Source organism: Miscanthus floridulus, chromosome 1 (genome assembly GCF_019320115.1).
Source record: "Miscanthus floridulus cultivar M001 chromosome 1, ASM1932011v1, whole genome shotgun sequence".
NCBI classification, from domain to species: Eukaryota; Viridiplantae; Streptophyta; class Magnoliopsida; order Poales; family Poaceae; genus Miscanthus; species Miscanthus floridulus.
Genome location: NC_089580.1, coordinates 183837604 through 183863610, shown reverse-complemented (window position 1 = coordinate 183863610; position 26007 = coordinate 183837604). Strand labels below are relative to the sequence as shown.

General features: G+C 48.8%; 3 protein-coding genes and 1 non-coding gene across 5 annotated transcripts; 1 reads left to right on the top strand and 3 right to left on the bottom strand.

Annotated features, from left to right (window-relative positions):
* Window positions 1–2731: 2731 nt before the first annotated feature.
* Window positions 2732–5683, bottom strand: LOC136550634 (uncharacterized). Its single transcript, XM_066542272.1, has 4 exons — window positions 5002–5683; window positions 4140–4281; window positions 3920–4061; window positions 2732–3379 (listed from the first exon to the last, which is right to left on the bottom strand). Exons 1-4 carry the CDS (start codon window positions 5279–5281, stop codon window positions 3032–3034), a joined length of 912 nt encoding a protein of 303 aa, XP_066398369.1. The 5' UTR covers window positions 5282–5683; the 3' UTR covers window positions 2732–3031.
* A 135-nt stretch (window positions 5684–5818) lies between these two features.
* On the bottom strand, window positions 5819–15070 carry LOC136550626 (methyltransferase-like protein 2). The gene is made up of 10 exons (XM_066542266.1): window positions 14774–15070; window positions 14279–14495; window positions 14052–14182; window positions 13910–13943; window positions 13712–13787; window positions 7096–7273; window positions 6887–6973; window positions 6680–6779; window positions 6330–6567; window positions 5819–6241 (listed from the first exon to the last, which is right to left on the bottom strand). The coding sequence occupies exons 1-9, from the start codon at window positions 15065–15067 to the stop codon at window positions 6428–6430; spliced, it is 1257 nt and encodes a 418-aa protein (XP_066398363.1). The 5' UTR covers window positions 15068–15070; the 3' UTR covers window positions 5819–6241; window positions 6330–6427.
* Window positions 15071–15465: 395 nt separating this feature from the next.
* Window positions 15466–22775, top strand: LOC136550614 (protein CLT2, chloroplastic-like). Of its 2 annotated transcripts, XR_010782358.1 has the most exons (11): window positions 15466–15877; window positions 16252–16397; window positions 16537–16574; window positions 17078–17193; window positions 19882–19981; window positions 20058–20093; window positions 20178–20228; window positions 20429–20552; window positions 20844–20969; window positions 21218–21658; window positions 21887–22775. XR_010782358.1 is itself a non-coding variant. In XM_066542255.1 (10 exons), exons 1-10 carry the CDS (start codon window positions 15474–15476, stop codon window positions 21373–21375), a joined length of 1299 nt encoding a protein of 432 aa, XP_066398352.1. In that variant the 5' UTR covers window positions 15466–15473; the 3' UTR covers window positions 21376–21839. The 2 variants fall into 2 exon arrangements, 1 of the variants encoding a protein (XP_066398352.1); XM_066542255.1 differs by lacking the exon at window positions 21887–22775 and having other exon boundaries at window positions 21218–21839.
* Window positions 22776–23843: 1068 nt separating this feature from the next.
* On the bottom strand, window positions 23844–23915 carry TRNAT-CGU (transfer RNA threonine (anticodon CGU)). The gene has a single exon. It is a non-coding gene; the product is annotated as a tRNA-Thr (tRNA).
* Between the last annotated feature and the right edge of the window lie 2092 nt (window positions 23916–26007).

Here is a 26007-nt window from a genome sequence, read left to right as displayed (position 1 = left end):
AGCTGCTGGCGTCTACTAGGCATGGTTTAGTTTAATGGCGGAGGGAGATCTCCGACGATCCGCGGCCGCGCCCGGATTGGGCAGCAGCTCGGCGCGGTGTCGTGGGCGCCTGGGAGGACGACAGCGACTGCCCGAGGCGAGCCGGCTCCGCGGCCGGCCGGACGGCAGGGAGCGCGCGCATGCCGCACGCTAGCTAGCAAACGGAAGGAAGCAAAGCACGCAGCAGCAAGGAACGTACGTACGCCGCCTCGAAGTGCGTACGCGGCGGATTCGCTCGTCGATCTTGGTCCTCGATCGATCGCCTTTGCGTGATCGGCTCCTCCATCTCGATCGAATTCTCTAAAAATTAGAGGACGGGCCGGGGAGGGTGCTAATACCGATGCATGCTGCTCGTCGTTACGCGCGCGCATCTAATTTCGCGCCTGCCTTAACTGACTTGATCGTCAGCTTTCGGACGTGTTACTACTACCGGCCCTATTAGCTTAACACGTACTCCGTATAGGTCAATGGGTCATCAGCATGTAACTATATGTATCTGGCTTGACTTATCAGCCAACCAACAGTGTTTTTATCTCATACCAAATCAGTCAACGGTACTTTCAGCCATAAACTTATAAGTCAATCCAGCCGAAACAAACAGGCTGCGAGGTATTCAATGGAGAAAAGAAAAGTCAGGCTGCCCTCCTTTGATTTCCAACCCTAGTTAACTGTCCACTGTTTCTTTCTTCTGTTCATATTCCTGGCCTGCAGAGGTTTCACAATGGTACAGGCCAGAGGGCCCGGTTACTACCATATCACCAGTAAAACGAAACAAAGCACTTGTAATAATAAGTTTTTTTATATACAAACTTGTAATTTCTAATGAGTTTCTTCATTCGTCCATTAAATGCAAGGCACATTATGATCCATCATTTTGTTCAAGTAGCTACACTACCATTAATGTTTTTATCCATCCAGGTTAACAATTAATGTTTTTTTGGCTAGCTATATACTATACGAGCCCCTCCTCCACTCTCCGAGCAACACGTGTATACCAATGCCAGAACTAGGGCTTGCACCATCATGGCAACAAGTGTAAACTCGCGGCTTTGTTTTAACGGCAGCACTAATGCCACGTTAAACCGGAATCATGGCCCGGCTTTCCCCGAAAGGCGCCAAGTTTTGTGCCACATTTTTAGGAGGGACGACGGGTTTAATTGGATGGCAAGCAAGCTTCAACCCCAAGGCTGCTGCTGCACACTTGGCATGTTCCAGTCCATGGTTTCCCATGGTTTGTTAGGATACTCCTCTTCTTTTCCCATGCATGCTAGCTAGCTATAGCTAAAGCAGCCTTCACCAAACTTAGCTTGTTGCTCCTCCCTAATAAACTAATATAATCCCAACAGTTGCACGGTAAAGCTAGCTTAACCACAAGCCACAGAAGCAAAGGATCGGATGATGGGCTTTGATAGGGTTCTTAGCTAGGGTAGTAGGGGACCTCGGACCCCAGGGGACCTTGGAACATTCAGACAAATTAAAGGAGAAAGGCTAACATTAATCGCCACTAAACAACTCGCTAACCTTTGAAGCACATATGCTCCGGCCACACGCCGAAGCTCACACAAGTGGCCATCTGGCATGACGTGGACAGACATCGCTGACCTGGCTCCTCCCGCAAGGCGACACGTGGGAGGCGGGTTCGGGCGACCGCGTCGCCGGAGCGAGGCGCGGACGCCGAGGCGACCTCGAGGAGGGCGATGGTGGGATCCCGAGCTTAAGGCCTTGTTTAGATGCCAAAAAATTTGGCAAAATGCTATAGTAGCGGTTTTCGTTGTTATTTGGCAATTAGTGTCCAATCATAGTCTAATTAGGCTTAAAAGATTCGTCTCGTAGATTTCGTCTAAACTGTGTAATTAGTTTTATTTTTTATTTATATTTAATGCTTCATGAATGCGTCCAAAAATTCGATGTGACGGGAAATCTTGAAAATTTTAGCAAAATTTTGGGGAACTAAACTGGCCCTAAATATGACCAAGTGTACGTTAAGGCTAGCTAGCTTGAGTAGAATAATGGTTTTGCCAGTGAGGTTTTGAGGTGGAGGACACGGCCATGGCGAGGCGAAACGTGGCCATCGTGTCGCGATTAGTTTATTATGGTCGGGGCCTGTCTTAATTAGCTGTCCGATTAACCATATTGATCCATCAGTGCTTGAAAGGTGCGATAGCTTTCTTGCGATCACTTGTTTTTTATTTGGGGGCTCACTTCTCAAGGGAAAATCTTTATCGTGCGATTTGCTATACAAGGCAAGTATGTGACATAAGGGCTGACGCATCATAACCATGTCAACACAACACTCTCTTTGTGTTTTTGTATGCGTGATAATCAGACTAGTACGATATATATGATCATCCATGCAGCTAATAGCATACATACATATATCTTTTCAACTTGTGTGTGTGTGTTAAAAAGTTTGCAAATGCAAAGTGAAAAAACAGTAGATACTTGCATTATTACTAGGTTTATTTATGCAAAAATCAACTATGTTTATTTCTTCTAAAAGTAAGATCAGATGCAAAAGTTCCAGCTAATCTTGGATTAGCAGGAAAAGAAAGCAAGATTAGAAACTTAATATTCCCCATATACTTAATCATATCCACTCACAGTTTTAATTGACACCCGCTAATTGTTCTTGGAATAAAGAAACTTATGTTAGGTAATCAGATGCAAGGTTCTTTTGTTGGGGAATAAAAGAACAGCCATGAAATGGCAAACTGCTAGAACATTGTAAGCTGCATCGTCTGTACATACACGCCAGATACCGTACATTCAGAAAACAACACAGCAGAAGTTGCTTTACATCTAGCCCAATCAAAGTGCATTCTGCAATACCAATATGATACATGTGAGAAAGCACTCCACACCAGAAAGCTGCACAATCTTATACAATGTATATACAGTATACACCACTTGTTCAGTAGCATCCCAATGCACTTTCAAACTGTCCTGACAATCACAAATAAGAAAAATGACTCAGGTTGACTTCAGTGACTTGCTACACCTCCCTGGGATCTGAATCCTCCGAAGATGGCGAGCCCAGCCTTCTATCAGGCAGTGCTGGCTCTGGTCTCACATCGTTTTCACTGGCCTTGTGCTGGTTGCAAGCCTGAAATCTGAAGCAACATGACAGATGGTCGTTAACGATCCCGGCAACCTGCATGAAAGAGTAGATCGTTGTAGGTCCAACACACTGGAACCCTCGGTGCATCAAGTCCTTGCTTATGGCTTCAGCTTTCGGCGTCTTTGTAGGTACATGGCGAGCATAGCGGAAGCCGTTTGTGATGGGCCTGTGGTTAACAAAGCTCCAGCAGTGGTTGCTGAACGATCCGAATTCCTTAACCACCTACAGGTAAGCATTTCGAAAGTTCAACACATGGAATACTGAATTTATGAAACATATGGTACTACACAAAAGATGTTTGATCAAATCATGGTGAACTGCAAATCATGTATAGAAGAAGCCCATGTATCACATTATCCAGATTCTCAAAGGGTACATGATGTGGCTCATGTACGAAACGAGGTCTCCGCCTCTTGGGATTTCTGTTTGCTTATGGACTGGAAATGGCTGTTTTAGTGCTGTGCTAGTCAGCTGATCGCTAAGTTGCAAAGCTGAAAAAAGTAAGCTGAGTGTGATCTCACTAGTATTTTTTTTATATATACATTGGACAGATGCTCAAAATTTCTAATGTTGCCAAATTTCTGATACCGTTTTCCCCTTTGTTGTTAAATGCCAAATAGGTAAAACAGCAAAATATTAGCATTCGGCCTTATCACAAGAACGATAAGAAGAATAAACATTGTGTCCTCGTCCATCACAGATAAACTCAACAAAAAGATTCGATGCAAATGCAAATAACTGTAAGAATACAAACTCCTGTACCTTCTGCATTTGCTTAGCATTTGTTACAACTGCGCGAATCTTTTGCTCTGACAGCAGCACGATTCCATTTGATCTCAATAGGTTTATCTTCTTCTCCGTGAATTCAGATACCAATGCAAAGTTGAAGCCATCGAAAATCTCCCTGGTACAAAGGCTGAATCCATCAGTGGACATCCTAACACCTCTGCTATGAACAGAGTTTCAGTTTTGGGCAGCATACCTGGATTCCTCCCTCTTGCTCAAAATAGAAGGCCAGGTGAGTTGACCTAAGGCTTGTGAAAGTGTGAGCAGCTCGAATAGCATTTGGTCATCATGAATGGGAACTCCCCATTCTTCATCATGGAATGCGACATAGAGGGGCTCTGAAGAAATGGAGGTACCATACCATATAACACCAAAAAGCATGATATTACCTGACCTGTTCGCTTGAACTTATCAACACGGCTTATCGGCTATGGTACAGTATTTTTCTCTCACAACAAAACAGCATCAGCCGACTTATCAGCCGCAGAAACCACCCGCCGAACAGACTAACGGTGAGCCTATACTTTGACAAAACTGAAAATTCAACAAAAGTGCAAAAGATGCGACTTTTTCTACAAAATGCACTTCTGTCCTTGGTATTCTAAAAAACCTAAAAATTCAGGTGTTTATTGTTGCAGAATGAATATCTGTACTAAAGTGTAAAGATGCATGTTCACCAGTTTCAGACTGTTCATGGATAACAGTTCTAGAGCTACACCTGGTCTAATAAAATTGCGGTAAAATTCTTGCCATCCTTTCGAAAAAAAGTTCTACAGCTTCGAACTCAGTATATTTAGCACTAATTCACTAACGTCGTAAATGACAAAGGAGAAGTCTCAACTGATTATGAAGACAAACCAACAGAGTTACAAAGGTAGTTGAAATCCAACTGATTATGCTTCAACCACAGAGCAAATGACAAAGGAGAAGTCTCAACTGTAACGCACACGTACTGATCATTTGCAATGTTCTAGAGGAACCACAAAGAAAATGCAGTTTTATTTCACTTATTTTAAGGGAAACAAAAAGGAGGAACCAGACAACTGTGATTAACTCACCTGAGTTTGCAGTGATCCAGGAACATCTCTTCTTCTCCGCATCCGAGCCAACTGGCATCAGAGGAGGCGAGGTCCTGCACCCAAGTGACGGGACGAGCCTTCCATGCTTGCCCCGCTTCTCTTGATCATCCAGTCGTCCCTTCGCCTTCGAATTGGCCAGCGTCTTGGCTCTCTCAGCTAGCTTCGCCCTGGCACTGGCTACCTTGGAGGAAGCGGTGGGTAGGGCCATCCAGATGTGGGGTACCTCCGGCAAGGGGGACTCTGACTTGACGCCCGGCATTTGCAGTTGCAGAGTCAAGATCCTCGAGCTTCGCGGTGTTTGTTCAGTTCGGCAGGGACGACCGGACGAGCGGCTTATTAACGCTGTTTGAAACGGATGCAGAAAGACGGAGTTACCCCTGACGCGATGTTTTGAAACAGGAGGCTAGGGCAGCCGTGTCGAGCTGGGCGTCGGGTGCAACGGCCTCGGCACCAAGGGTGGCGTCGCCACGACGCCTCGTACCGTTACGCACAAGCATTGCCATACGCCGCTCAAGTCTCAACACGTAGTCAGTCTCCGCCGCGCGCATCGTCCCATTTGCAGCCCGGGCTTCCGTTAGTTTGCTTGCGGCAGCCGGCAGAGGCGCAGAGCTCTCGTCGGCAAAGATCTTCCCATGAAAATTCGACAAGTACTCTGCAGTAGTCCTTGGAGAACCACCTTCCAGATGTAATGTAACAATGCAAGGTACACGGCAAGACGAATGGACACATAATGGAAGATTGTGATATCAGCAACAGAATAGACACTGGATACGGCAAAACTTATGATACCAGAATGTAGAGTAAACCAGCAAACATTGTCTTCAAACCTTAGTTGAGTGCTCAGGGAAATGGAAATCTCTGTTCTACTTTACAGGAACGTTCCGAATTGTAGTAGCTGGAAAGTAACCAGGACGCAGATGAGTCCAACGAATCTAGTTGTGTACAAATTCTTTCATCTGTGACTGCCTGTTAGCATTTGATCTGAGTTTTCCAGAAGCACAGTAAACATTGCAATGCAGGGAACTGCAGAGTGTAACTAAGAAATAAATAGAGATGTCAGCCCCTCAGGTCAGCCTAGGTAGGATTCGCCAAACCTCCAGCCGCTGGCAAAAAATTGGACTTGATATCAATCAAGCACTGCTGGGAAGCGAGAGGTCACACAGTAGGTCAGCACTGGCAGACGGCCCCACTCATCTGGAGATGGGGTGTTCTTCACCACCTGAAGAAAGACATGTCGTGATATTACAAGTCAATAATACAGCAGTCATGAAGTGACTGGATAATAGATGCGGGAAATAACTGCTTACCAAGAAACACGAGGTACAATGCTATTGCAAAACCACTTGCCATAGGCGACAGTTGCATCAACGATTCATGTGTTCATATCATGCTCTTGGCAATCAAATTATTTCTCCGAGAAGTACATGGTATCCTGAAAATGAAGCGGCTCGTTTCCCCAAGAGGTCCATCTGGGAAACAACTCTCTGGCAAAAAGCTCGATGCATCTTGAAGGTTTAGGACCTGGAATATATTCTGAAAGTAATTCTTTTACAGATTAAGGGTCAACTAATTGAACATCTGTTATATCCAGCTAAAAAGGCCATATTGCATGACTGTCTATTCCAAGTTATAAAGGCAAGGGACACTTGAAGGATACTCTCAAGGGGAGGTTTCCTTGAGTGAGCACCTGGGACACTCATGATTACTTGGCTTCCTTCTAAAAACTTGAAGTTAGACCCTTGCTTAGCATTTGTGTTCTACATAAACAAATCCGGAGAACATAATCAATGAATTTAAGAATACAACTGCAGAACTAAAGTCACAGTCAAGATTTGGTACAAATAAGCTGGTGGGATAAACTTACAACATTTATGTAGCCAAGGAGGAGGCACTCATAAGGCCTGTGATGGAACAAATCTAAATCACCAATTAGAGAACCATCAGGTTTCACCTATAATTGGCAAAGATATTAGAACCAAAATGCAGAAAAATAGTAATGTCGCTATAAAATTAACAAATATATCAATGAAAAATACTGTTGCAGCAGGTGCCAAATGAGTATCAGATGTAAACCTTAAGCCAATAAAACACGGTGGGATCTTCCACTCCCCAAGAAGGAAGCAGTTTTTTCTCAACAAATGCCCGCAGTTTCTCCCTATTTGTAATCCACAAAACAAGAAGCGCTCCGGCTGGATGGGCAAGTTCTTGCACTGGAAGATACAACAAATATCTGTTGGGAAGTGTAGGATACCTGTGGCATAAACATTTAAATGAACGATTTATTACTCTATAAGGTTTCTAACTAACCAACTATAAGTTGAAAATTACAATTCAAAAGATGATGGACGGCGATGAACGTGAACACAGTCTAACCATAAATGGTTTAGTTTTGTAGACACAGCCAACTCATGCTTTACTATAAGTTCATAGAACAAAATGATACAGCCTAGACGCTCTATGGTCAGCTAAGGGTAATAATGATATCTGCACTACATTGGACACCATACAAGAAATTTGCACAGTGACAAAAAGAACGGGCTTCAAGAACTGGAGCGCATATTGGAAAGTTTGTTTACGCTGAATTCTCACTCTTGGTAGTAGGAGAATTCTTACTCTCATCGAGAGAGGATGGCACAAGGAGTTGGAGCAATTTTCTTGTCTATTTCTCACACAAGCTCACACAAATGCCATACCAACCTGAGGGGTTGGGGTTACATATTTATAGGCTGCTAGCCAGCCAAGCATATGCCAAGATGCTAGTCTAAGATGCTAATATGCTGTCCTAGCTAAGATGCTGTCCTCTAGTCTAAGATGCTGTCCTCTAAGATGTTGTCCTCTAGTCTAAGATGTTGTCCTAAAAACAGAAAAACAGCCACAAGGACCATGTGAGCAACAACCAGCCCCACAAAGACCAGCCACACATGACTTATCCATCATTCTCCCCCTAAGCCTTGTGCGTCGTCTTGTGGGAGAGTTGAACCATCCCGGTCCTGGAGCAGAGCTCAAGGAACTTAATCCTCCCAAGGGGCTTGGTGAGAAGGTCCGCAAGCTGGTCCTTGGTGTTGATGTAGTTCGCCTTGATGCTCCCTTCCTCCAAACAGCCTCGGATGAAGTGGTACCTCACCCGGATGTGCTTGCTGCGTTCGTGGAACACGGGGTTCTTTGCCAGGGCCAGAGCGAACTTGCTGTCCACCCTGAGCTCCACCGCTCTAGTGTCTCTGCCGAGGAGATCACCAAGCAGTCGAGCGAGCCAGAGCGCCTGAGTCGAAGCGGTGGAGGCCGCTATGTACTCGGCCTCGCAGCTGGACAGGGCCACCACCTGCTGCTTGACCGACTGCCAGCTAACGAGGCACTTGCCGAGGAAGAAGAGGATCCCGCTCGTGCTCTTGCTGGTGTCGATGTCGCCGGCGTGGTCGCTGTCGCTGTACCCGACGAAGTGTGCCGCCCCAGGACACCTCGGGTAGTAGAGGCCGTGGTCGAGAGTCCCCGCAACGTAGCGAATGATCCTCTTCACAGCCTGCTGGTGCTCCGTCGTCGGTCGCTGCATGAACCGACTAACGTAGCCGACGGAGAATGCCAAATCCGGCCGTGTGTGGGCGAGGTAGCGAAGGCTCCCCACAAGGCGCCGGTACTGTGTAGCATCCACCTCCTCCGTCGTGCTGTCGCGGCTCAGCTTCAGCCTCTCCTCCATCGGAGTGAGAGCTAGGTTGCAGTCGGTGAGCCCAGCTAGCTCAACGACGCGCTTGGCGTAGGCGGTCTGTTGAAGCGTGATCCCGGAGTCATCCTGGTGCACCTCGATTCCCAGGTAGAAGGAGAGAGGCCCCAGGTCACTCATCTAGAAGGTGGCCTTCATCTCTTCCTTGAATGCCGCCACCTCCGCATCCTTGGTGCCGGTGATCACCAAGTCGTCGACGTAGACACCCACCAGCAGGGCATTTTCTCCATTGCCCCGTCGGTAGATGGCCGCCTCGTGCGGGCTTTGCTCGAAGCCCATCCCCTTTAGCGTGGAATCCAACTTGGTATTCCACGCCCTCGGTGCCTGCCGCAGGCCATAGAGGGCCTTGCGCAGGCGGAGCACCTTGCCCTCCTTGCCGGGGATCGCAAATCCCGGCGGCTGGTGCACGTAGACCTCCTCCTTCAAGTCGCCGTTAAGGAACGCCGACTTGACGTCCATGTGGTGAACACGCCAGCCCTCCTGGGCAGCTAGTGCAAGGAGGAGTCGCACGGACTCCATCCGTGCCACGGGAGCAAAAGCGTCGTCGAAGTCGACCCCCTCCTGCTGCACGAAACCTCGTGCCACCAAGCGAGCCTTGTGCTTGACGATGGCGCCGGCTTCATCCCTCTTCAACTTGTACACCCACTTAGGGGTGATCGCGCGGTGACCACGAGGAAGGTCAGCAAGCTCCCAGGCGCGGTTCTTGTCAACCGCATCCATCTCCAACTGCATCGCGGCGCGCCATGCCGCGTGTCTCTCGGCCTCTGCGAACGACCGAGGCTCGCCGTCGTCACACGCAAGGTGCAACTACGCCTCCAGGTCCTCCAGGTCGTGAGGCACCAGTCCCGGCACCAACTGGTTGCCGAGAAGGTTCTCCATCGTACGGTACCGCAACGGCTCGCCGTCGTGGTACGCGTCGATGCGCTCCTCGTCGTGAGAGAGCGGAGTAGCGAGCTCAACCGGGTTGTGCTCGACACGAGCTGGTGTTGGAGTAGTCGTGCCCGGAGAGGTGCCTGTCGGTGCTGGAGTGCGTGGCGTTGCCGGCTGTGGTGAAGCCGGCGAAGAACTCATCGCAGCCGAGGTCCTGGCTGGAGAGCGTGGAGCTGTCGGAGTAGCAGGCGCCGGGGTCGGTGGAGGCTCGGGGACTGGGGTAGACGCGCTCGCCGAAGAAGAGATGCCTACTCCCCCAGCTCCCTCGAAGTGGACGTACTCGACAGTGAAGTCGTCGTACGTCGGAGCCGAGCCATCGTCCACCGCCTTGTCCCACGCCCATCCTCGCCCTTCGTCGAACACAACGTCGCGCGCCGTGCGCACACACTGTGTCTTCGGGTCGAGGATGCGGTAGGCCTTCGAGCCCTCCGCGTAGCCGATGAACACTCCCGGAGTGCTCCTGTCGTCGAGCTTGCTGATGTGGCCAAGCTCCTTGGCGAACGCGAGGCAGCCGAAGACCCGCAAGTGGGAGACCGCCGGCTTGCGCCCATGCCAAGCCTCGTACGACGTCCTGCCGTCGAGCGCCTTGGTAGGCGAGCGGTTGAGGATGTAGACGGCCGTCACCACCGCCTCTCCCCAGAAGACAGCCGGCATCCCCCTCTGCTTGAGGAGGGCCCGAGCCATCCCCACAACCGTCTGGTTGCGCCGCTCGACGACGCCGTTCTGCTGCGGGCTGTACGGCGCGGAGTAGTGGCGCTGAATGCCCTCGTCAGCGCAGTACGACGCGAATTCAGCCGCCGTGAATTCGCCGCCGTTGTCGGTGCGCAGCACGCGCAGCTTGCGGCCGCACTCCGCCTCCGCAGCAGCCTGCGCGCGTCTAATGGCGTCCGCAGCCTCTCCCTTGCTGCCGAGGATCATCACCCACATGTAGCGGGAGAGGTCGTCGACGAGCAGCAGGAAGTAGCGTCGTCCTCCCGGTGTGGCCGGTGTCACCGGGCCACACAAGTCCCCGTGCACGAGCTCGAGCCTCTCCTTGGCTCGAAAGCTCGCCCGCTGGGGAAAGGGGAGTCGCCTCTGCTTCGTCAACACGCAGACGTCGCAGAGCTGCTCCATATGGTCGAGGCACGGCAGGCCTCGCACCATCTCCGTGGCACTGAGCCGCTTCAGGGCCTCAAAGTGAAGGTGCCCGAAACGCTCGTGCCACTGCCACGCCTCGTCGTCCCGACGAGCAGCGAGACAGAGGGGTTGTGCCACCTGCACGTTAAGGACGTAGAGTCGATTTGCGCTTCTGGATACCTTGGCAAGAAGGCGACGACGACGATCCCAAATCCTCATGACTCCGTCCTCAACCACCACGCGCGAACCGTTCTCATCCAGCTGTCCCAAGCTGATGATGGAGTTCCTCAACGCGGGGATGTAGTAGACTCCGGTGAGCAGCCTGTGCTCACCAGACATGGTGGTGAAGATGACGGAGCCGACGCCCTTGATCTCCACGCCGGAGGCATCCCCAAACTTGACGGAGCCTCGAACGCTAGAGTCAAGCTCGGTGAAGAACTCCCGTCGACCGGTCATGTGATGGGTGGCGCCGGTGTCGAGGCACCACCCGTCAGTCTTGTCGTTGCCGGAGCTGTCGCCGAGGAGGGCGTGTGCTTTTGGCTCGTCGAGGTGGAGGAGAGCCGCTGCGGCCGGTGCCGCTGGAGGTAGCTCGATGCTGGCATGTGCCATGAACAGAGTCGGCTCCTCCTCCGCCTGTGCGACGTGGGCCTGGCCGCGTCGTGGCTGTCGACAGTCCTTGGCCCAATGGCCAAGCTGGCCGCAGTTGCGGCAAGTGTCGTCTCGTGCCAGCTTGTGCCTGCCGGCGGCGCCGCCCTGGGCGCCTCCGCGGGCATCACCCTCGGCACGTCCTCGCGCCCCGGCCTGGGCGTCTCTGCGCGCCTTGCGCGGCTTGCCACGCTTGCGGCCGCCTGTCGCGGAAGAAGGCTCCCCCTTCCTCCGGTCACCCTGGCTGGCAAGCCACTGCTCCCGAGTGAGAAGGAGCTTCCCGCCAGTGGTGATGGGCCCCGAGAGGGACTGTGGCTCATCACTGTCGACGACCTTGAGGCGACCTATCACCTCCTCGATCGACATCGTGGAGAGATCCAGCAGCGACTCGATCGAGCGAGCCATCTGCTTGTACTTCTCGGGGACGCAGCGGAAGAGCTTTTCGACAGCTCTCTCCTCGCCGTAGGTGTCGTCGCCGAACTGCACCATCTTCTGCAACAGAGTGTTGAGACGGAGAGCAAAGTCATCAACGTCCTCACCTGGCTTGAAGGCCAGGTTCTCCCACTCCTTGCGAAGTGCCTGCAGCGTGGACTTGCGGGCGCGGTCGCTGCCGATGCGTGCCGCAGCGATGGCGTCCCAAGCCTCCTTGGCAGTCCGCTTGCTGGTAAGCGAGAACTGCATCTCGGGCGGGACTGCAGCGATGAGAGCATCCAGCGCCCGTCGATCTAGGTCGTAGTCGACGTCGCCGTACCGGACTGCCTCCCACATGTGCCGCACCTGGAGCTTTACCCTCATCACCGCAGCCCACTCGACGTAGTTGGTCTTGGTGAGGGTAGGCCACCCACCGCCGGGACCGACGTCCCTGACAACAGCCTGGAGCCCGTGGTAACCACGGTACCGATCCGGGGAGAGAGAGCCACGCTGCCTGTGAAGGCCGTGCTCTCCATCGACCCGTCGGTACCGATCCGGGAAGAGAGAGCCACGCTGCCTGTGAAGGCCGCGCTCTCCATCGACCCGTCCGCCACCGTTGCCGTGCGCGCCTCCTCCAGGAGCGCCGCCGCCGTGTGCGCCTCCTCCAGGAGCGCCGCCGCCGTGCGCGCCTCCTCCACGAGCGCCGCCAGCGCGTCCGCGCCTGTCTGGGCTGCCGCCACGCTCGTGGACGTGTGCGGCTGCCCACTGCACCGCCCGCGCTCGCGCTGCGTCCCTCTCTAGCAGCTCGAGGTCCGCGTCGGCGGTGTCATCAGCGGAAATGGAGCTGCCGATGCTGCCGCGCAGAGCCTCGACCTCCGCCGTCGCCGCACGCGCTGCATTCGCCGCCGCCGCTGCTTCCGCCTCCGCTCTGGCTGCTGCCAGCCTCGACGCCCTTGCCGCCGCCGCAGCGGTCTCTGCCGCCGCTCGCTCGCGTTCCTCTGCCGCGGCAAGTTCGGCCTCCTGCCGACGCCGCGTGCTCGAGGCGACCGAGCGCTGAGACTGCCCTGCGGACATGACGCGCTACCGGGGGGCTGCTGCGTGGGGAGAGGGCGGCTTCAGACGAGCTGGGAGAGGAGTGAACAGGAGCGGCCGGAGGAGCTGCTGCTGCCAACGGCTGGGGCTGTTGTGGGGCTGGGAGAGAAGATGAGCAAGAGATGCTCAGGCTACAGGATAATACGGCTTTGATACCACTTGTTAGTCGCTGAATTCTCACTCTTGGTAGTAGGAGAATTCTTACTCTCATCGAGAGAGGATGGCACAAGGAGTTGGGGCAATTTTCTTGTCTATTTCTCACACAAGCTCACACAAATGCCATACCAACCTGAGGGGTTGGGGTTACATATTTATAGGCTGCTAGCCAGCCAAGCATATGCCAAGATGCTAGTCTAAGATGCTAATATGCTGTCCTAGCTAAGATGCTGTCCTCTAGTCTAAGATGCTGTCCTCTAAGATGTTGTCCTCTAGTCTAAGATGCTGTCCTAAAAACAGAAAAACAGCCACAAGGACCATGTGAGCAACAACCAGCCCCACAAAGACCAGCCTCTGTGATGTGGACCAAGGCTTAGTCATTAGCAGGTGCAGAGCCAAAGTACTAGTAATGCGGTCACCTTACAGCACGCATGTCTATCATAGCTATGTTAGTGACATCAATGGTTTCTAACTCTAGATCCGCCCCTGGTCATTAGGCTCACCGAGTGCTCTAGGCACTCTAGCTTTTATTTACTTTACAGAGAAAAAATACAAAAATTACTGTTAAATACTTGTTCACTTCATATTCATAGATAAATCACATCCAAAAAACAGTAAGCTTACGCTTCTTTCTGACGAACGCATCCATTCTCCCAAGGCGGGTCAATAACTATAAGATTATACCCTTGATTTGGACTACCTAGAGGAAAAAGGGTAACACCAAATGAATAAGGGAATCAAGTAAATGTGACAACACAATTATCACAAGCATAGAAATATGTGAGCATATTTAGCCTTCACTGGTGCCACATTGTCACTTACAAGGAATGAGATCTCTAACCTGTTTGAAGTCAGTCTTTATGTCAACGGATGACCCAAAGCATGAAAAGGCATTTCAAAATTAAGGACAGATCATTCAGTTAGCTGAAACTATATGTAACAAAGAAAAAGGGTATTTATGTACCATCAAGAAGCAACTTCCTCTTGGTAAAATATAATGCCTATTCTGGAATTCTCCTTCTGCCTCGTCGATCCCTTCAACACTGATTATGCTATTAAAGAGAGGAAATGATGTCTTTTGGGCATGAAAGGAACCTAAGATATTAGAATCAATAAACACTGCTTCAGCATTGCATCATGTACCTTCAAATATGGTAAAAAAGAATAAAACCATCTGTTTCATTACTTTACCTTCCTCATTGCCCTGAACATGGGGTTTCCGGAAGCAAAGAGTGATCTCATAGAAAGGTGCTCGCCATGAGGTCCCAAGCTCAACGAAATTATTCTCAGAACCACTTCCTGCATCAAGTGTGTGCTCGTTGCCTTTGATTGTCTTGGAAATGTACTCCAGTAGATGTTTAGCCTTAATGAGTGATTCATGTGCTTTCAACAGTAAAGGCCTCGCTTCCTAGCAGAAGTTAATCACAACATCAAGTTCAAGCACTAAACACTACTCACTACGTTTGCAAAACAAATTCCAGAGTTCTTCTCCACAACCTTAAACAAATATTATGTTTTCAATTGCCACTAGCTAAAATTCTAAATCCCCTGGCAAGTTGTCAAAGCGAAGCCATGATCCAAGTAAGAACTCAGTTACAGCAAGACTATCAGTTTGAGCCAAATTATATGTTACCATCTAGTCAATTTAGCATTACTTTGCCACAGTAAAGCAGTGTAACACATCACCTGGTGCCGGGCTTCAGCGATTTGCTCCATGGGATTGAGCTCCCTGGACTTCGGCTTCTGATTACGCTTGCGCTTCCTCCGTTTCTGGGGCCGCTCGATCTCTGGCTCGCCTTCCTGATGCTGGGGGCTGAAGCTTCGGGAGTAGTACGCAGAAGGGACGATGCGGAAGCGCTGGTAGCACGCGTTGAGGAGGCGGACCGGGTCGAGGAAAGTGGCTCCGGTTCTGCTGCACGTGCCATCGAGGCGGTAGACGCCGGTGGCCTCAAACGACCGCACCTCGTCGCAGACTTCCATCTGCGGCGGCAGCAGCAAGGGTTTGGGAGAATCTGAACTCTGAACCGTTGGATCTCCTTCCTTCGAGCCGGCGCAGAGGGCTGAGCGTCGCCGCCACCGCCGACGCCCGAGTTTGCGGGCCGCCTCCAGCTCTCCCTCCAGCTCAGGTAAGCGCCGCCGCCGAACAGCCCCGGGCGGAAGCGAGCGCGCGGGCGTGGAGGTCAGTCGGAGGCACGCGCCGTCAGTTGGGTTCAACTATCCTGGTCCTCACCAGTCAGATACTCAACGAGCAAAACGTGAATTGGCACAGTGGTCCGCAAAAAAAAATCTGTGCATCCGAGGTGTAGAAGGACCCGTGTGCAGCGCCGCAATCCGAAGAAGCGAAGCAACCAACCCCCGAAATCTCCGACGCCATCGCCACTGCGCCATGCCCATCCCGCTCCTCCTATCGCCGTTTTCCCTACCCTCGCCGCCGCAGCCCCTCCCCCGCAATGGAGCGCCATGGCGGTGCCCGACGCGACTCCGTGCCGCCCTACGGCTAACGCCTCCGCATCCGCCTCCGCCTCCGCTTCACCTGGGGCTCGCCGCGGGCCGTGGCGATGGTGGGAGGCGGTTCGTCGGGACGCTGGGCTCGAAGAGAGCGCGAGCGGCTGGTGCGGTTAGGATTTCTGCGATGTCCGGAGACGGTGGTGGCGGTGCTGGTGGTACGGGGATCGCGGCGGCAGCGGCCGCCACTGTGGTCTTTGCTGTGATGAACCGGGTGCTCTACAAGCTGGCGCTTGTGCCAATGAAGAATTACCCCTTCTTCCTCGCCCAGTTCGCCACATTTGGGTAATCTTGATAGTTGATACTTTCAATGAAACCTCAACGTCTGTCGTGTATTGAGCATTTTTTGTGCTATACAGAGTACTATAGGAACTGTGTGTAATTGTAATCTTCTGGATTGATTAAATTTATTAGACGTACGTTGCTGGTTTTCACTAGTCACAATTAAGTTCCTGGGGCTTATGAAGTGCAATGCTTCCATACAATTCAGTATCAGTAGAGTCCTTGTGTATTTCCTTTGCACAAACTGCTTTCTACTAGCACTGAACTTCTCACTTCATATTATTTGCAGGTATGTCCTAGTGTATTTCTCTTGTGTATTTCCTTTGCACAAACTGCTTTCTACTAGCACTGAACTACTCACTTCATATTATTTGCAGGTATGTCCTAGTGTATTTCTCAATTCTCTTCATAAGATTTCGCGCTGGGATTGTCACTAGAGAAATGTTAGCACTTCCAAAGTCACAGTTCATGCTAATTGGTTTACTGGAAGCGCTAGGTGCTGCTTCAGGCATGGCTGCTGCTGGTAGTCAATGATGCTCCTACTTCACCTTTAACAACTCATTGTTCAAGTTTGTGCATTGTAGCAGGTTCAGTAGTTGTGGTATGATTCCTTCAGACCATAACTAAATGAAATTTGTTTCTATATTTGTCTGTCCTCGCAGCTATGTTGCCTGGGCCATCTATTCCAGTGTTGTCACAGGTAATATGTCTACATATACCACTGGGTCACTTCTGATTACTCCATACGTAAAGCTTTGATTGTGGGAGGCATGAATCATGTATTGCTTACAAGTTACAACTTTACATATAACCCTGTAAATGGTTGTCAAATGGGTGCTGTTTTCGCAATTTCTGTTTTTTTTTACTTAGCATTTCTCTTTAGATTGTTTTTTTTCCCATTCTAAGTGCTTACATTGGATCAACACTTAGATAATTCTTGTAGCTAGGATGGTGGGCTAAGTGTTTCCACATGCTCGCTTGTGTATTCTTTTCACTGATCTATTAAATAATCATCATTATTATATAACATTTGTATAAGTTACAATTAACTTAATTTTTCCATTTTATCTTTGCTAGTGACATACAATGTTTCTAGGATGTATTTATTTTTCTGTATAGATCCGCTGGATTCATCCACATTCATGAGTACTTTTCATGTGATCTTCCTATTAATTGTCTAACATGCTTGTTATCTTTGTGTAGTCTTTTCTGGTTTGGCAGCTTATCTTATCTGTCCTCATCTTGGGAAGGAAATATAGAGCAAATCAGATCCTTGGCTGCTTGCTTGTTACAACTGGAGTAATTCTAGCAGTGGCTGGGTGTGTATTGGAATAGTTGTCCTTATTTTGCTTACTCTTCTATTGCACTTCCATGACGAGCACTAAATAATAATGAGTGGTTATCTATTATATTGTACACCATGTTTTTTTTTCCAAATCTGGCATGCTCATGTAAAGATCATGCTGACTGTTATCAAAGCTCCTGGTTCATTCTAGATACCACTGATTGCATTTTAGGATTGGCAGGCAATATAAGAGATTTTGCATATGCCATTTCAGTTTGTGATGTAGCTGAGAACTTGGCTTTATTAATCTGGCTAATCCTAGAACAATGGCAGAAGTAGAGCTTGGTCGCCCTCCCTACGAGGCTCTGATCATAAAAACTCTACCTCTGTTTATCCCTCTTTGCTTAGAGGGCCCTTAGTTATAGCACCTAATGGCCGACTCTCACCTAACAGAGTCAATAACCAAACGCATGCAGATCCTAAACCCAAACACATGCAGATCCTAAACCAAGCGCATGCAGATCTATCGTTTAGCCAAAGTCCCCTAAACAGATAACTATGGATATTTTTAGCCACTAACAGTTGCTGACGCCTTCGTCTTCTTTGCTGTATTGCTTCCCAATGAAAGCGTCCACAACACTTCCACCCTCCTGTCATCGAGCTGTAGGCCTGCTCAGAACTGGGGCTGAGCAATACTGAAGGTGATGAAGCACACTTGAGCAGTCAGCTGCTGGAAGAAGACAATCATGGCGACGACGGAAGATGAGGTCTGAAATTGCGCCACTGGAGTCAATTCAGCCAGCGGGGGTGCTGGTGCTGGTGTCATTGGTAGTGCCATGGTGGTTGCAGGGGAAGGAGATGCCACTGCCGTGAGGATGTGTTCGACAAAGGCAGCCAATACTGATGTCAGGCATGTCCACAGCTGACAAACATGGCAGCAATGTCGGATACGGTGGCAGATCTGGCAGCTGCAAAGACGGCTCTGATGCCGTTGGTGTCGCCACAATTGACGGAGTTGCTGTTGGCAAGGCTGCTGATGTAGAAGACAGTGGTGGTGTGGTGCCCAAGACTGAGGAGAACACCCTCTTCGGTGGAGCAGACAACGAGGCCAGAGAGTTTGCTAGAGATGGCGTGCATGTCGGTGGTACGTGAAGACGGCCACAACCACGGAGACGCCATCGGCTTGGATGTGAGTTTGGGAGCCCCTGGATGCAGCGACATCGCGGAGAACGCGTACATTCACGGTGGTGAGTAGAGGGGTCTGGAGGCCTGCGAATTCTGCTAACCCTGTCCGACGGCTTTAGTCCTGCCGGTGCAGATGGCCTCACTACTGATGGTGTTGTGAGGGCTCCAAGTGTCGCAGGCCTTGCCGCTGAAGTGACCAGGACCAAGCAGGACGCCCATCGTTGCGAGGGCCCTAGTGTTGCAGACCTTGGTGCTGAAGTGGCCAGGACCAAGCAGGACGCCCGCATCGGTGGAGCGGACATCAACGCTGGACATGCAATCGCCTGGTGCTTATCCTTCACCATGGCTGGCGCAAATGTGACCGGAGGAGTAATCACAGGTGGGGATGGCGCTGATGGTGGAGGCGGTGGGGAAGTGGTCGGTGTAGCCGCAATTGTCGGTGGAGGTGAAGCTGTTGGCGTTGGTGATGCTGCCGGCGGGGAAGATGTGGCTGCTGGTATAGCAGACTGGGCGTCGCTGGTGGGGAAGAAGGCGGTGATGCCGTTGTCCCAGGGACGGGGATGGGGATGGGGACATCTGGATTGGAGGGGCTGGTGGTGACGAGTCCCGAGCCTTCATCCGGTCGCTAAGCTGAAGGAGTGTCTCGTAGATCCGATCGATCCCTGCAGAGATGCGATCATACCTCGCAGAGATTCCCTCAGCGATGGTGAGGAGATCGCCCATGGCTGGGAATTGTGGATGAGCAAATGTGATCTGAGGGTGGGAATTTGCGGCAGCGCTATAGTACCGCGGGTACTGTAGACACATGGGGTGGCAGCGACGGAAACAGATACGGTCGCAAGATCAAAGGTTCTGGATACGAATTGATGTGGCTGAGAACTTGGCTTTATTAATCTGGCTAATCCTAGAACAATGGCAGCAGTAGAGCTTGATCGTCCTCCCTAGGAGGCTCTGATCATAAAAACTCTACCTCTGCTTATCCCTCTTTGCTTAGCCGGCCCTTAGCTATAGCACCTAATGTCCGACTCTCACCTATAACAGAGTTAATAACCAAATGCATGCAGGTCCTAAACCCAAACACATGCAGATCCTAAACCAAGTTCATGCAGATCTATGGTTTAGCCAAAGTCCCCTAAACAGATAACTATGGCTATTTTTAGCCACTAACAGTTGCTGACGCCTTCGTCTTCTTTGCTGTATTGCTTCCCAATGAAAGCGTCCACTACAGTTTGACTAAATAATCACAGTGACACTACATTTCGTTCATAGAATTACTGGTCTAAATGTTGACCCGTAGATTCAAATTGAACAGATTTCTTGTCTATTCCTAGTTTTCAGTGGCATAACTCTGAGAATAAACTTATTCCCACAAGATAAAATATATAAATGCTGAACCAAATATCTTGGAAGAGTATAGGTTTAGAAACATATTATGGTGGATCATTTGTACAGGTTACCATTATGGCGCATGTATTACGCTCATACCTTGATTAGATTGAGTTTTTCTTAAGTCATCCTCTTTTCTTGATGAATGCAGTGGAGCCAGTGATGGTCCGATTCTCTCTGAAGTCAAATTCTTTTGGCCAGCAGTAATGATGACTTCAGCTGCATTTCAAGCTGCTGCTTCCATTATCAAGGTTGAGTGTTCATAGTAGTGTTGTGGTGGGATTTTCATGCTAATCCAGCTATATAGTTTTTTTGGCACTATTACAGGAGTTTGTTTTCATTGATGGTGCAAAACGCCTTGAGGTTCGTTTAAACCTCAGTTTTTTTTCATTGATTTTCTGGTATTGAAAGCATGAATTATAACTTGGTTATTTTTTGTTTACATAGGGAAAGCGGCCTGATATATTTGTAGTCAACTCTTTTGGTTCAGGTTTCCAGGTAAGATAATAGAGATTCACTTTTTTCGATAACTCTAGGTTCGTAGTTAATACTGAAAATAGGAATGCCAGTACTATGACCTTCTTGGTACTCTATGATTCTTTGGAAATTTCTGGTGATTCTTGTACCATTTTGGCTTATGAATCATTTGGTTTGTCTTTCTTTTGCTCACTGAAAATCTTTGTTGTTGCACCATACAGGCTCTTTTCATTTTCCTACTCCTTCCATTTCTCTCTAACTTGAAAGGGATTCCTTTTGCTCAACTCCCTGAATACCTAAACCGTGGTGCTGCATGCTTTCTGAATGTTGGAGGGAATCTGAAGGGTGAGTATTGTTTCTCATAGTACATTCAGGTGGTAAATAAATGGAGCATTATCTCATATTATGTAATTTCAAATATTTGGTTGGTTGGAGAAAAAAAGATTTTCCTGAAATCTTCCACAAGTGAATATTATTCATCTCATCTTTTTTGTTTTGGTACAATGAGTGTTATTATTCAGGTATGCATGGCATAAATGTATAACACTTTGCTAGCTATGTCAAACTCAAAACGCTTGAGGCCTGCAATCTATAATCTATGATGCAAGATCATATGCTAATGGTTTAGATTTTCAGATTGCCATGGAGCTCCTCTGCTACCACTTCTCTACATAACTCTGAACATGGCCTTCAACATTTCTGTCCTTAATCTTGTGAAGATGTCTACAGCAGTGGTTGCTTCACTAACATCAACTTTAGCAGGTTATGCAGTTTGTCTTCCCTCTTCATATTTTAATGTTTAAGTAGAGTACTTGTGCAAGGCAATCAGGCAAGGGCATATGGAGATTTTTTTTTTTAAGTTTGAGGTGCCATGCAAATCTTTTGTGCAGTTGGCATACACTATAACTCGATGTTGACTCACGACCAAAACTTTAAGGAAACATGCCCTTTTTAAGCTGACTTCTGTTTGGTTTGTTGTACATTTTTTTTAACACTATGCTTCCCTGCAGTACCTCTTTCCATCTATATCCTGTCGCTGCCTCTGCCATATCTACCCGAAGGAACAAATTTGAGCACATCTTTTTTGATTGGTGTTGCTACCTTAGTGCTCGGACTGCTTCTGTACAATCTTCCTAAAAAATCAGCCAATCAAGTAAAGAAAGATTAATCTAAATCCATATCAGATATAAGGATGACAGGAAGCTATTGGTGCTCCACTAGGAAAAAGGAGCTGCATTTTGTTGACAGTGGCTGCACAATTTGGCACAGAACTTATGAAGAGCAGTTCTTCTGCTACAAACATTTGTTGTGCAAACATTGGAGGCACCAGCTGACTTAAAAGCTTTGAAACAGCAAGTTCTCGTTTCATCTGTTAACAAAATCCCGATGGATTATGCAGCTATCTGTTAACTCCACTTGAGCGAATGTAACTGCCAACTAGTTTCAGACGAGTAAGGGCTTCACAAATTCATTGGTCGTATAATTGTTGTCACTATTTTTTTTTTGTTAATTCAAGACTAACATGCCTAACTTCATAGGATTTATTATGTAAATATAAGTATACGTTCTTCTTCATTGTAAATCACGATTGTATGGCCAACCATTTCGGGTGAATGCTAGATGCATGGACCATTATTTATTTCTCCTTTATATTAACCTTTTTTATTTTTTTACCCTAGGGCCTAGGGTCTCTCTCCTCCAGACGGCGCCGCCGACGGGAGTCCACCACAAAACCGCAAATCTCACTGGATTGCTGCTGAAACTCCTTGTTTTAGCAGACCCTGTGCGGCTCTCTTCCAGGTTATTACTTCTCCCCACCCTGTGCACAAGTTGCATGGCGGGTACTTAGGGAGTTTCGGCTAGAGAAGACAAAGAGAAGATGACCGACGAGATGAGTTTGAGGATCGGCTGCAGGGGCTCGCTTTGGTGGGGGAAGAAGATGAGGATTTAGATTTCTCGGAGGAGATTGACAGCTTGATCAAGGAAATACCACAAAACCCTTCAGCCATGCAGCCTTGTTAAACGCCATGCGCAATACGTGGTCTGCAGCAAAGGAGGTTACTTTCAAGGTGTTGGGAGAACCTATTTCTTGTCCAACTCCAGTGCGTGGGGGTTGTACTAGGATCATGGAGGGAGGGCCTTAGCCTTAGCTGTTCCGTGGAGCACCGGTGGTCCTAAAGGAATATGATGGCTTCTCAAATGTGAAGGACTATAATTCTATAAACTCAATAAAATCACAGTTTGGGCTCGCATCCAGGGCATCCGGGAGGGGTTGAAGAAGAAAGAACTGGTGGAGAAGGTGGCGAGGAAGGTCGGCGGGCCACCAATTACGGTGATTTTGGATGAAGGGCGCATAAACCCGACCTCTTATCTTAGGGTCTGTGTTTTCTTCGATTTTGAGAAACCCTAGTGAGGGTGGTTCCTATCACGATTAAAGAAAGCAAAAGATATTTGGTGCAATATGAGAAGCTCTCTATGTTTTGCTTTGTTTGTGGTCTTATGGGCCATGAAATGATAGAATGTGATGGAGTGCATGATGTCAATAAATGTCGGTGGGGTGATTGGCTTCAGGTGAAGTTTGGGGGCAATAATTTGAGAAGAGGTGCTGGTCGAGGGAGTGGCCCTAGAGGAGGCTTTGGGAATCGTGGAAGGGGAAGAGGTAGAGGTAGAGGTACATGCCCAAATGCTAATGAAGGAGATGACATGGATATCTATGAAGAACAGAATAATGATCTCCTGTTGCTGCTGGGAGCTTCAAATACAGTGGAGGTTGAAAATAACTCGAAAAAAGTTCAGGAGAGGAAAAGACAAACAAATGAGGAGGTGAATGAAGGGGTGGCAAAGTAACTTTCACTAACAGCGTCCTATTCAAACCGTAGGTCACTTCAGCATTTTCCTCCCTGCTTCCGTCTCGAAGTGAATAAGAAAAGACAAAACAATCTAGCAGAGTAGCAGTGGCAGATGCTTGTCCCTTCCAGCACCAAGCACCAAGGCGGTTCTCCCGCAAGACGTCGCAATCATCATAATTCCTTGTAGGGGCGTTTTGATACTTTAGCTTTAGCCTTGGTTTTGGTGAGATGTTCTTAATCGTGGGACAGAGAGAGTAATTATTAGTTATTCTGGCATAACATTATGATTCTACAGCCATATTTAGTAAAGCCTTGCTTGGTTTGATAAAGATTTGAGGAGGATTGAAGGCGATTTAATCCCTTGCAAATTAAAATCCCTCTCATCTCTTTTGGGAGGGGATTAACCGAGCAAACTTTGATGATGGAACAGACGCCGCGCATGAACCAGGAGGGAGACGTGTGTTCGCACGGGAAGGGGGAAAATCACGTGGGTTATAAAAATAAAAATTAATGTTTAAAGATGAATCATATCATATAATAACGCCTTGCTTGGTTTGATAAAGATTTGAGGAGGATTGAAGGCGATTTAATCCCTTGCAAATTAAAATCCCTCTCATCTCTTTTGGGAGGGGATTAACCGAGCAAACTTTGATGATGGAACAGACGCCGCGCATGAACCAGGAGGGAGACGTGTGTTCGCACGGGAAGGGGGAAAATCACGTGGGTTATAAAAATAAAAATTAATGTTTAAAGATGAATCATATCATATAATAACGACACCAATTAAAGCCCCCGGCGAGGATCGAACTCGCGACCTTTCGCTTACGAAGCGAACGCACTGCCACTATGCTACGGTGGCCAATGCTGCTGTTTATGGCAGAGAAGATTACTTATAAGCATCTCACATGAAATGGCCTAAAAATAATGAACATGGGCACCCTTTCATTTTTTTCTCTTCTCTCCTCACCCTATCCATACACACACCTCCTCCACCACAAATACTACTGGCGCCGCCTCCTTGTATTGCCCTGCTCCGCTCCACCGTTGCCCCGCCTCCGCCCCTCCCCATCTCATGCCGTCGCGTTGGCTTTCCTGTACCGCGAGTTGAGCCCACACAAGCAAGAGGAGCCGAGTGAAGCTCCTTTTTCAAGCTCTTTCTCCTTTTTCGCACTCCTCTTGGTACATTTTTTGAGCTCCATCTACGAAGCAATTAGACAGGGAGAGCGTTTGGTGAATGGATTCATAGAGCCCCTCGTGGAGCGTACCAAACTTGGCCTTATCTACGTCAACATCCCAAGAAGTTATCTTACCAGCTATGACCCTCACACATATGCTTTCTTAAGTTTGACTCAGCTTCGAAAATATCAGCAATATTTATATCTCTAAATATGTTTATTACGAAAATACATTTAGCGATTTTATTTAATAATACTAATTATAGATAATAAGTATCAATATTTTCTTTTATATATTTAATTAAAATTAAAAATATTTGACTTCTTGGTAGTGAGAATGATACTATTTTTACAGAACGAAGGGTGAAAGTAATTGTGGCTGCAGTGCATAACGCACAGGATTATTTTGCCCTCGGCAGTATAATTTGCCCCAGGCGGTGTGTTCCAGCAAGAACCTCTTTACGAATTGGACAGCCTAACTGTTCCAGCGTCGCCGAAAATGTTCGCCGATCCGTTGCGTTTTTTTAAAAGGCTACGTACAGTTCCGGCACGAGGGAAACGTTGGAGCAGCATGGGTGGTTGGGTGGCACCACGCCGACCAGGGGAGCTAGGGAGGCCCCCGGCCGCCGTGCCCGCAGATCCGCGTCAGGAACAGGACCGGCCGGCCGCGTCCTCTCGCCTCGCGCGAGCGCCGCCGGGGACCCAGGAGATGCCCCCTCCGCCCATCTCATCTTCTTCCCCACCCGCGATATCGGTCTCCATTCATTTAGGGATTGGAGAGTTTTTTTTTTTTTTTTTTTTTTTTTTTTTTTTTTTTTTCAGAGGAAGAAGAGAGGCAGGCTCAAAGCCCCGAGCGCGTCCCCTCGTTGAGGGGAGAAAAGGGGGTGACGGTGACCGATTATTTGGCCAGAGGCATTTTGGTCCCTTTCAAAATTACTGACACAGTCAAACTAAGTCAACTAAAAGATATACAGAGAAAATAGACGGTAGTGCTATTTATGTAACGAATTTTCAACTCGGTGTTAGATAAGGAACTTTGATTTCTTTAGTGCCTTAGAAGGAAGAGCGATTTTTTTCAGTGCTAAATAGATAATTCTCTCAAGTAATATGCTCCTCTAGTTCAAAAAAAAAACTTTCTTATTTTTCAAGGAGTTAACAAATTTTAAGTTTAATTAAATCTATATAAAATATTACAAACGTTTATAATACCAAATAAGTATCATTAGATTGATTACAGAATATATTTTCATAGTAGATTTAATTAGAGACATAAATATTGATAATGTATTTAAAAAAACTTGGTTAAACTTAGAAAGATGAATTTATTCAAAACCTAAAATTGTATTCTTTTTTTCAGAAAGTCTTCCGAGCGCGCACGTGATCGAGCCCCGGCGCGCACACCCCGACGGCCGTCCGATTCGTGCCCGCGTCTTCTTCCACGTCACGCTCGCGCCCGCTTCGTGCCCTCGTCTTCTTCCTCGCCGCACCCGCACCGCCGCCCTTCTTCCCCAAATCCAGCGCCTAGGGTTTCGACGGCCGCGCCCCACCCTTCTTCCCCAAATCTGGCGGGCTATATAATGGCTGGCCGGGGGAGGCAGGTAGGCTAGGCGGTGGGGATGGCCGGTGGACGGTTTAGGGGAGCTGGCGGCGGTAGCGACGACCGAGCCAGGTTAGGGCAGGGGTGCCATGGCTAGATTTCGACGGAGCTCGCCGGAGTTCGCCATGGCCGCATGCGGGAGGGGACAGGGAGGGAGCGAGAGGGGAGAGGAAGGAGGA